The following is an 11228-nucleotide window of genomic DNA, read 5'->3' on the forward strand; positions in this document are numbered from 1 at the left end:
GCAGGAAGATACGGTAAAGACAGGAAAACATCTGAAAAATGACAATCACATTAGGTCGTGTACAGGACTAATAAAAGATAAAGCAGAGAAGCTGAGGTGAGACTTTTTGAACCAGTAATGGATAAAACTAGTCTTATGTTTAAGGAGGATTCACCAGGCAGTGGTAGGGAGAAGTAAATGCTGGAGGGAAGAGACTGGAGGCAGAGGGTCAGTTAAGACATTATTGCAATAGACGAGGTGGATGACAATGAGGGCCTGAGCCAGGATAGTGACAATGGAACCAGAAAGCCTATTAGCCAACATTTGAAGCCAGAACTCTAAGTCGCTACTGACCCCAATGTTCCCAGTCAAGTAGCAGGCCATGCCAGGTGGAAATTATTTAAAATGTTGTGCTATTTTGAATTAAGCTTTCCTGAAACAGAATTAAGAGGGCCCAGCCAAATGCATGTTGAGTTTAGCACCATCACCACCGTTCAGGCCTTGTACTCTCACTAAGGCACTCAGCCAACTGTGGAAAATAAATATACACAGGAGACTCAAGAAACATCTTATTAATACAGTATTTATTTGTCTTTTCTCTGTCAAACCCTGAGCCAACCACGTTCCCCAGGATACCTGGGGAGGTACAGGAAAAGGAACACACAGGGCTGACCATACATGGGAGAAAGAACTATGGGATATGGAGACAGCTCCTTCACATGGCGAAGAGGATGAGAAAGGCCACCATCAGGCAAAAGAGCCCCATGGCCTCCGAGAGGGCAAAGCCCAGAATGGCGTAGGAGAAGAGCTGTTGCTTCAGAGAAGGGTTCCTGGGAGAAGGGGAGGAGAAAAGACTGAATTTCTAGTTCATACAAAGAAAAGCATAAATATCTAAGATGGGCTCAGGGAGAATTCCCCACTTCAAGATTATCTTATGTAAAGAGCCTTTCAGGGTAACACCATCATGCCCGAAATCTTGCCCCAATTCCCCAAGGCTCTGTAAGAACTGAACGAAGGAAGAAAGAGGACAATCTAAAATCCTGTAACATGGCCCAGGTATAATCATGACCTTCTCTAATGGGTCATCCATCTCATTACCACAAATTAAGACCTTTTGGCCTAGACACTTAATATCCAAGGCCCCAACAGGACAGAAGAGGCATCCAGAATGGCAGGGTCTATCTAGACCAGTGTTTTCAAACTTTAAGCAGCAGAACTCCAAAATAATAAACATATAAAAGCCAAATTGCAATGGTACAAAAGTAGTGGGAAATTTTAACGGCTTGGTCTCCCCTTTATTCTCTAAGATAGTCTCTAGGAGAGATCCTCAGAATCCTAGGGATTAATGGAACACAATTAGAACACCACTCTTTTAGAAGACAAGAGAGTAAGGGGTGCTGGGCGTGGTGGCTCACATCTGTAATCCCAGAACTTTGGGAGGCCAAGGTGGGCAGATCACCTGAGGTCGGGAGTTCAAGACCAGCCTGACCAACATGGAGAAACCCTGTTTCTACTTAAAATTCAAAATTAGCCAGGTGTGGTGGTGTATGCCTGTAATCTCAACTACTTGGGAGGCTGAGGCAGGAGAATCACTTGAACCTGGGAGGCAGAGGTTGCGGTGAGCTGAGATTACACCATTGCACTCCAGGCTGGGCAACAAGTGTGAAACTCTATCTCAAAAAAAAATAAAAAAAGAGAGAGTAAGAGGGACAGATTATGTTCTCTCATTTCAAACAGTCAAAAGATTTGGGGCTTTAAGAAGCTACAAATGGGCTGGGTGCGGTGGCTCACGCCTGTAATCCCAACACTTTGGGAGGCAGAAGCAGGTGGATCACTTGAGGCCAAAAGTTGGGAGACCAGCCTGGCCAACCTGGTGAAACCCTGTCTCTACTAAAAATACAAAAATTAGCTGGGCGTTACAAACCACAGTGCTTCAAAAGAAAAAAAAAATTAGGTGGGTATGGTGGCACACGTCTGTAATCCTAGCTACTTGGGAGGCTGCGGCAGGAGAATTGCTTGAACTTGGGAGGCAGAGACTGCAGTGAGCAGAGAGTGTGCCAATGCACTCCAGCCTGGGCTACAGTGAGACTATGTTTCAAAAAAAAAAAAAAAGTTACAAATGGTCTGTGGGGTTTATGATATGAGTTGTAGTAGTATGCATAAAGGACTCCCGACATTGAAAGCCAATATATAATCTGTATTTCCCTTACTCTGATACCTCCAGAGGTCTTGATGAGTTAGGTATATCAACACCAGCATTTAACAGAATAGTGAATAAAGTGGCAGTTAGACTTCTTGTTTAATACAAATTTTTAAAAAGAACTCTATTTCCCAAAAGACATTAAGAGAACTTACTGGTCTCTAGAAGATTAATTTGGTTTTAACAGTGAGTTTTCCAGAGTTAGCGGGACTAAACAGTCCAGGGCTGGCTGCAGTGTCAGTTTTCCCAGGAGCGACAGAGAGAAATCCCCAGAGATGGGAAAAAACAGCAGTAAAGCCACTATGTTCACTGAGTCTCTAGACCAGAGAAGGTAAACTTTTTCTGTAAAGGGCCACATGGTAAATATTTTAGGTTTTGTGGGCCGCATATAGTCTTTTTTGCTTTATTCTCTTTTTTTTTTTTTTTTTTGAGATGGAGTCTTGCTTTGTCTCCCAGGCTGGAGTGCAGTGGCACGATCTCGGCTCACTGCAACCTCTGCCTCCCAGGTTCAAGTGATTCTCCTGCCTCAGCCTCCTGAGTGGGATTACAGGTATGTGCCACCATGCCTGGCTAATTTTTGTATTTTTAGTAGAGACGGGGTTTCACCATGTTGGTCAGGCTGGTCTTGAACGCCTGACCTCGTGATCCGCCCACCTTGGCCTCCCAAAGTGTTGGGATTACAGGCATGAGCCACTGCACCTGGCCATCTCTTTTGCTTTAAAAAAAAAAAATGAAACATTTTAAAAATGGAAAACTATTTTTAGCTCAACCATACAAAACCAGACTACGGCCCAGATTTGGCCCTTGAGCCTTAGTTTGCCTATACCTGCTCTAGACCAAAGCTGTTCATAAAACTTTCTTCAATGACACAATGATATAAACATTCTATCCATCCATCCATCTATATTTTTTGAGGTGGACTCTCACTCTGTTGCCCAGGCTGGAGTGTAGTGGCGCCATCTTGACTCACTGCAACTTCTACCTCCCAGGTTCAAGCAGTTCTCCTCTCTCAGCTTCCCAAGTAGCTGGGAGGCTGCCCACCACAACACCCAGCTAATTTTTGTATTTTTAGTAGAGACGGGGTTTCACCATATTGACCAGGCTGATCTTGAATCCTGACCTTAGGTGATCCACTCACCTTGGCCTCTCAAAGTGCAAGATTACAGGCGTGAGCCACCTTGTCTAGACTAGTATTTGTTTTCCTTTTCTTTTTTTCCCATAAAGTCTCTCTCTGTTGCCCAGGCTGGAGTGCAGTGACATGATCTTGGCTCACTGTAACCTCCACCTTCTGGGTTCAAGCGATTTTCCTGCCTCAGCTTCCTGAGTAGGTTGGATTACAGGCGCATGTCCCCATGCCCAGCACAACAATCACTTGAATCCAGAGGCAGAAGTGGCAGCGAGCTGAGATTGGGCCACTGCACTCCAGCCTGTGTGACAGAGCGAGACTGTCTCAAAACAAACAAAAAACATGTAGCTAGTGGCTACCGTATGGGACAGTGTAGTTCTAGACCCCCAAATAACTTCACACCTTTGGAAAGCATATCAGAAAACCAGTGGAGGGCCCAACTTATCTTACCTGGCATAACCAATGATGAGGCTCCCAAACACAGTCCCAATCCCAGCCCCAGAGCCGGCCACCCCAACTGTGGCAGCCCCAGCCCCAATGAACTTGGCTGCTGTGTCGATGTCCCTTGAAATGGTGCTGGTTTGGAAGCTGCGGCTAGAGACAAATGAGGTAAGGGGACATGAGACTGCCAAGCTGCTGGGGCTCTGTGAAGAAAAGGCAGGTAGAAGGTCAAGATTTTTGGAAACTCTTTTGCTTTGGTAACTTTTGTACCATTTAAAGCCTTTATGCTGCTAAATCCCATGGTTTATCCCTCAAACACAAAATTGTTTAAGCCCCTAAAATGCTGGTTAAGTAGAACCTTTTAATGTAGGATGTAGACTTCAAATGCCTTTAAGACTCAGGTGTGGTCAAGAAGTGTAAGACTGAGGCCTTAGTCTATTCTTGCTGCCCCAAAGACATCATCTTCCTAGACTAGATGTCCCCAACGGCAATCACTCGACTAGGCCAAATAATAGCAGTTAGTAGCAGTGCACATGGGCAGGTGCTGCCAGTGGCAAAAGCTGGAGCACTATAGTATATAGTGTATTAACTGGCCTCCATCTCCACCTAAAGCCCAAGGCCTGTGATGACTGTCCTCAACACTCTACACCTCCTGGTTCTGGCAGGTAACCCTCCCACTCATCACCCCCAAAACCACAGTCCCAACTCTATGGGTAAGGTACCTCATCTGTCAGTGTCTCCGGTCGTTTCAGCAAAACTGCAGATAGCGGACGGCTCAGCAGCTGTGAGGTGCTCTTTACCTAGCAGGAATGACATACAGGGGCAGGAAGGTCAAGGAAGACTGGAGAGAAGTTTCAGAACTATGCCACACTGTTACATCATCAGATAAAATCTTCTGTCCTCTGATGGCCTTTCCATCCTCACACTTAAATTTGAATTTTGAATCATTCTTCCTTTTAGCAAAGCCGAAATTAAAGAACCACACCGTTTCTCTTGCTTCTCGGGTTTTGCTTTAAGGAAAGAAAGTCTACTTCCTTTTGGGCAACAAGGGAGCATCCACTCTTGCTGTATCCTTTTATAGCTTTTGAGAAGAAGAAATCTAAGCCTCAGAAGCATCTGCCTCACTCAACAAGGGAGATATATACAGATGCTCCTCAACTTAGCATAGGGTTATGTTCAAATAAATCCACCATACATTGAAAAAGCATTTAATACTGCTAACCTACTAAACACTATAGTTTAGCTTAGCCTAGCCTTAAATGTCCTCAAAACACCTACATTAGCATACAGTGAGGTGAAACCACCTAGTAACACAGTACCCTGTAGAGTACTGGTTGTTTACCCTGATGATTGGGTGGGTGACTGGCAGCTGTGGCTTGCTGCTGAGTATTCCAACAGAGTATTGTACCAGACATCATTAGCTTGGGAAAAGATAAAGATTCATAATTCGAAGTATGGTTTCTAACGAATGCATAACATTTTTGTATCATCATCATCATAAAAAAAATCTTAAGTCAAATCATCTAAAGTTGGGAGCCATCTGTATGGGTAATGGTCAGCCCATAAGAAAAAAGTTAGTGACTTGCCCTGAATAAAGGATCCAAAAGGATGCTTTTGGAAAATAAGAACAAAGATTCATGCTTTTACCTCATTCCAGTAGTCTTTTCTGACTAACCCCAAGCCAGTGACGCCAAAACAGATACATGGTGATTAACAGCCAGGGCTTAGACATCAGATAAAGTGAGATTCAAATCTTAACTATATTGCCACCAGTGTGCTCTCAGGTTAAGTCACTTAAATCTTTCTAAGTCTATATTCTCATTTATCAACTCAAAATATCATCTCTCAGTTGATTTGAAGAGTAAATGAGATTATGTATACCAATTAGTAAACTCAGTGCTAAGGCACGTGGTAAGTGCTCAATAAATGATACTCCTTTTTATTTGTGAATGAACCAACTGCCTCCTCTACCTACAATTTAACATTTTTTTCCATATTGTTGTTTCTGAGTTAAATACTTTTCCAATGTGTATTTATGTAAAGTTTAGCTTCCCATTCAAATTTTAGTCCCAGAATGAACTCCTAGCTATGAACATTCAGGACAAGATCCTACACATAGTACATACTCAGTCCAAGTTATGTAATCTAACTACTTGTTTACCACTCCGGATGGCCAGTTTACAGGACATATAGTTTCAGGAATAGGAATAACTTGGTCTAGATTCTCATCTCCACTCTTAAGATGGTTAGATAAGAATTAACTGGCCACAGGCAGGTGCAGTGGCTCATGCCTGTAATTCCAGCACTTTGGGAGGCCAAGACGGGTCAATCACCTGAGCATGGGAGCTCGAGACCAGCCTGACCAACATGGAGAAACCCCGTCTCTACTAAAAACACAAACTTAGCTGGGCGTGGTGGCACATGCCTGTAATCCCAGCTACTTGGGAAGCTGAGGCAGGAGAATCACTTGAACCTGGGAGGTGGAGGTTATGGTGGATCATGCCATTGCAGTCTAATAGGAGCAAAACTCCGCCTCAAAAAAAAAAAAATAAAAAAATTAACTGGCCACTAAGTGATACGGGGCAAGAGAATGTCTAGCAAGCATTCACTCTCTCCTGTTAGGCAATGACAGCAAAGGGCCTTCCCTCCCCAAGAATCTTGTTTATTTATTTTTTGAGACAGAGTCTTCCTCTTTCGCCCAGGCAGGAGTGCAGTGGTACGATCTTGGCTCACTGCAACCTCCACCTCCTGGGTTCAAGCTATTCTCCTGCCTCAGCCTCCCAAGGAGCTGGGATTATAGGCGCCTGCCACCATGCCCAACTCTAGAAATGAGGTTTTTTTTAGTAGAAATCAGGTTTCACCATGTTGGCCAGGCTGGTTTCAAACTCCTGGACTCAAGTGATCTGTCTGCCTGGACCTCCCAAAGTGTTGGGATTGCAGGCATGAGCCACTGCACCCAGCCCCAAGAATCTTATTCACCTTCACCCAGCTGTGCTGTGAAGAACAAGGTCTGATGGAAAGAGAGAGACAAGATGTCTCTCCTTTAAAACTCTCCCAGAAAATCAGGTACTCACCAAGGAGGAAGTGGAGACGAGCTTGGAGCAGGCAAACATTTTCAGGGGGTGAGAGGCTGTGGCAGGAGAGCTGGAATTACAGAAGCAGTATTGTCAACACTCTCCTTATTCACTAAACTACATCCTTATTAGCAGAAGTGGGACCCTAGAAAGCTTAACTGGCCCAGAGAACAATGACTGACCTTAAGTCATGGGCAGAAGTAGAATTAGAACCTGAAGTCATGACTTCTTCCAGAAACCCCACACAGTTCCCAGGATTTCCTTGTAATCAAGTGACTTCTCCTGGTCTGAACAAGGGATCATTTGGGCTCAGCTTTAACACCTGTTACCCATTTCCATAGCCTCATGGATTTGCAGTTGCCAGAGGAATATTCCCAGTGTCTTTTGCCTAAAGTTTCCTCAGTTTTTATTCAAAAGGAACCCTTCTCAAGACTTCATTGTCTGGGCCTTGAAAAGTTGCCCTTCAAAGATTAGAGTCTTCGTAGTTTTGGGAGATATTTGTTGACGGCCAAGACACGGGAAGGTCTCCAACAATCTCTTTGCTGATCCCTGGAAGTACCTGATTCCTCAAAATACTTCAATTTCTTGTATTAATTAATAGGATGGGAAGATCAAGGAGGAACTCTGCAGTTACTCTATCTAAAAAGTATTAAATTGTGTCTCCCCAAGATAAAGAAGTCCTGACACCCTACAGGTGTCTAAGTTGGTAGAGGTGAACTTACCTGAGAAGAGAAGATGAGTTAAAAAGCTAAAGGCAGGGTTTCTCCAAGTGAAGTAAGAAGCCCATCTGAAGCAGAATTATCTGGGTGGTGCATGTATTTAAAAAAAAAATGCATATTCTTGGGCCCAACTTGGACCTTCCTGGTCAAGATCTCTTGGGGGAGCTAGGCTCAGTGGTTCACTCCTGTAATCTCAACACTTGAGAAGCTGGGGTGGAAGGATAACTTGAAGCCAGGAGTTTGACATCAGCCTGGGCAAACAGCAAGACCTTGTCTCTACAAAAAATAAAATTAGCTGGGTGAGGTAGCTGTGCACCTGTAGTCCCAGCTACTCCAGAAGCTGAGGCAGGAGGATAACTTGAACCTGGGAGTTGGAGGCTTCAGTGAGCTATGATCATGCCACTCTACTCTAGTCTGGGTGACAACATGAAACCCCATCTATAAACAAACAAAAAAGATCTCTGGGAATAAGGCTCAAGTGCCCTGTATTTCAAACAAGTTTCCCAGATGATTATTAGATATACTTAACGCAAGAGCATGACCTTAAACCCAGTCTTGAAACTACGGTAGTGGTAGAGGCTAGATTTGAACTAGCATCTTTTAAGTTACATGCTTTTTTTTTTCTTTCTGAGACAGTCTTGCTCTGTCGCAAGGCTGGAGTGCAGTGGCACGATCTCGGCTCACTGCAACCTCCACCTCCCGGGTTCAAGCAATTCTTCTGCCTCAGCCTCCTGAGTAGCTGGGACTACAGGCATGCACCACCACGCCCAGCTAATTTTTCTATTTTTTAGTAGACACAGGGTTTCACCATGTTGGTCAGGATGGTCTTGATCTCTTGACCTCATGATCCGCCCACCTTGGCTTCCCAAAGTGCTTGGATTACAGGTGTAAGCCACTGCGCCTGGCTGGTTACATGCTTTCTAATGTCACAGGCTGAGATACTCAGTGAATGCTTAGTGAATGCCAATTCCTTAAATGAAATGAACTCAAATTGTCCCAGGTTATAACACTTCTGAATCCAAGATCTTAATTGCTTACTTTATTGTTAATTTTTTGTAGTGACCCTGTCTGGAACTTCTGGCCGCAAGCGATCTTCTCACCTTGGCTCCCAGTGTTGGGATTACTGGTGTGAGCCACCACACCCAGCCTTAATTACTTTTAGATTAATGGATGTTCTCAGTCTTGTCCTATCTAGAACTCTGATTTTTGCCCATATGTAACTCTAACCCAGTTTTGCTGCTATACTATTCAGGTTTTCTTGGGTCAAAATCCAATAGTTCTTTAAGGCTTTTAGAAAAGGAAGGCATGGTTTTTTCCGAAGGCAATTATACCTCAATATCATCATTTGTAAAATGCAGTTCTTAGGGGGATTAAATATCTTCATTTACCAATTAACATACAGAGTTTAATGTGGTACTGGCATGTAATAAACCCATAACAAAGGGTGGCAATTAAGTGATCCCACCATCGGCTACCTAACCAAGGCAAGTTTGCAATCGTTAGCCTACAACTTGGGCGAAGGCACTATCCAGAATCAGGACTCCTAAATCATCATGGGCTTTTTCCTTAGTGTAGAAGAGTCACAGGGGTGCGGACTTAACCATTCCTTTCCTGAAACTTTCTTTTCCTCCTAACGGCAGTATCTGGGGAGGTTAACTGATCCTTGACAGAAAAACTGGCAGGCAGGGACTCATGCTGCCCCACTAGCTTGGCCTTACCCCACCTTTCCGGGCCTGCTGCCCCGAACAGAAACCCTGATCTCTAGCCCACCACTGTGACTTTTCCAACTTCACCAGTGTGCCAGGCTGCGAGAAAGGTACTGGTAAATAACTCCTAGTGATTCCAAAGTAACAGGCCTCTCATTTCTGCTTTAGCTATCCCAAGCCACAACCTGTCGGGAGGCGATGTTTGGGTTTTTTTTTTTTTTCCACTTCTACCATGTTCAAGGTTTACTTTTTAAATTGAGAGATGCTGACTAGAGGGACTGGTGACTTTAGACGATCCACTATCTCCATTGCTCGGAGCACCTGAGGTCCTGGGGCCGAAAGTCTGGAGATTTCAGAATAAGAAGGCGTAAATCAGGATGAGAAGAGAAAGCAGAGATAGGAAGGGAGGGACTGGGGGTTGTGACAATCTGATAGGGCCAGAGGGCGAGAAAAGCGTGTCTATAAGGGCTGGGTGGAACAGGTGAAAAGCAGCACTCCAGGATCTAACTTTGGCCAGCTCCAAGGCACCCTCCCCCTACGAGACGTCCAAGATGGCGCCGGGCCCGCGCGGTTGGAGGTCACCGGCATGCGGAAGAGCCAGCTCTAAAACTCAGGGATAGCGGGAGCCGGGGAGGGCCCGAGGACCAGTGTGGGAGCAAGCAAGGTAAGAACCTCAAAGCATCCGCGCGAGGTAGGGTGTCCCGCGCGCCTGCGCGGCGCACAGAGGGAACGACATCCCAAAGCCTTACCTGCTCCCAGTGCAGAGAAGACAGAGGAGGGGCAGAGCGGCGGGAATAGCGAAAGGAAGGCTCAGCGCATGCGTGGCCCGGGCCAACGAGTCGCTCCGCCACAGATAGAGCGATTGCAACGTGGAGAATCGGCCCAGGCACCACAGCGCCGCCTGCCAGGGCTGTGGCGGTATCCGGCCGGTTGCTCCACCTGGCGTTCGAGAGGAGAAACTACAGGGAAAGCCGACAGTGTGCAGAGAAATGAGGCCAACTGCACAGAGTAGTAAGCCCATCCGTAACGTGGCGTGCGGTTTGGTCTGTACAGCGTTTGGGATCTCGGACTTGCGTCCCCTTTCCGAGCATGCGCAGTCAGACTGCCAAAACAAAACTACTACTCAGAATTCAGTGTTAACAAAAAGTCGGGATTGGGGTTCAGTGCCTAAAATGCAGCAGGAGGAAGATCCTGGGAGTCCTGCTTTATGTCGCTTCGAGAACCTGGCATCACTGGATGGCAAGCCGGTCCAACTGGCGAATAGTCAGCAAAATACCACAGCTGCTTCTGGTGGCTTCACCCTTTCCCCCCTCCCGTTTCCTCCTTTCCATTCCTGTGATAAACCGTGAGAAAAGCAGCATCAGCGAGCCAGAAGATAGGGCTAAATATGATCCGAAGCTCTTTTTCCTGACTCCTGGGACAGTCTAGGAATAACAGGCACCTGCGACCCGCTGTAAGGTTGCGAGGTCACTCCAGGCTTGCCCGAGCCTCTGCTCAGGTTTTACCTACGCAAGTTGGAATAAGCAGCACCCTCCTCCCCCAGATGCTCTCCTGAACGCCCGTCTTCTCTCCCCTTCGCTCGTCCTTCCCCTGATGGAAGGAGGTGGAGGGCTTTCTGGCCCTCATCTTTTCTCGGCCGCCTTGTCTCCCAGACAGGACCTGCCCTGCCCTTTGGAACAGAGCGACAAGGCCTACCCAGTTCCAAATCCCTGCCGTCCCTGCGTCGTGCTTGAACGCAGCACGAGAAAGACGGGAAAAACTCAACCAAACCCCATAAAAAACAAAAAATAAAAAGAAAGCCGCGGCTGTAAATAAAGGCAAATCCGCCACCCTCTGAGGGGCCGTTTGTCCTCCCCTCCTTGGCCCCGTCCTTCCCGCCGCCCCCTCCCGGCTCCCAGGCCCCGCGGCGCCCCGGCCCCGAGCTCCTCCATTTAATCGGATTTGGGAGAAGGGGAGGATAAATCACGGCAGCAGCTTTACGGT

At 46.2% G+C, this 11228-nt stretch overlaps 1 protein-coding gene across 2 annotated transcripts; it reads right to left on the bottom strand.

The window, feature by feature from the left end:
- Positions 1-546: 546 nt before the first annotated feature.
- ATP5MC2 (ATP synthase membrane subunit c locus 2) lies at positions 547-10097 on the bottom strand. 2 transcript variants are annotated; one of them, XM_012450342.2, is made up of 5 exons: positions 9995-10097; positions 6821-6890; positions 4469-4546; positions 3756-3949; positions 547-809 (listed from the first exon to the last, which is right to left on the bottom strand). In XM_012450342.2, exons 2-5 carry the CDS (start codon positions 6857-6859, stop codon positions 695-697), a joined length of 426 nt encoding a protein of 141 aa, XP_012305765.2. In that variant the 5' UTR covers positions 6860-6890; positions 9995-10097; the 3' UTR covers positions 547-694. The 2 variants fall into 2 exon arrangements, with proteins under 2 accessions (XP_012305765.2, XP_012305766.2); XM_012450343.3 differs by lacking the exon at positions 9995-10097 and adding an exon at positions 7543-8220.
- Positions 10098-11228: the final 1131 nt, after the last annotated feature.

This window comes from Aotus nancymaae, unplaced genomic scaffold (genome assembly GCF_030222135.1).
Source record: "Aotus nancymaae isolate 86718 unplaced genomic scaffold, 86718_ANA_hifiasm-v0.15.2.pri h1tg000016l, whole genome shotgun sequence".
Classification (NCBI taxonomy): Eukaryota; Metazoa; Chordata; class Mammalia; order Primates; family Aotidae; genus Aotus; species Aotus nancymaae.

What these genes read in the sequence shown, in the direction of transcription:
- ATP5MC2 (XM_012450342.2), bottom strand. Translation starts at nt 6,859, where the DNA reads ATGTTTGCCTGCTCCAAGCTCGTCTCCACTTCCTCCTTG. An exon ending in CGGAGACACTGACAGATGAG is followed by an intron (nt 3,950 to 4,468) that starts GTACCTTACCCA and finishes TTTTCTTCACAG; the next exon opens with AGCCCCAGCAGCTTGGCAGT. An exon ending in CTCATCATTGGTTATGCCAG is followed by an intron (nt 810 to 3,755) that starts GTAAGATAAGTT and finishes CCCTTCTCCCAG; the next exon opens with GAACCCTTCTCTGAAGCAAC.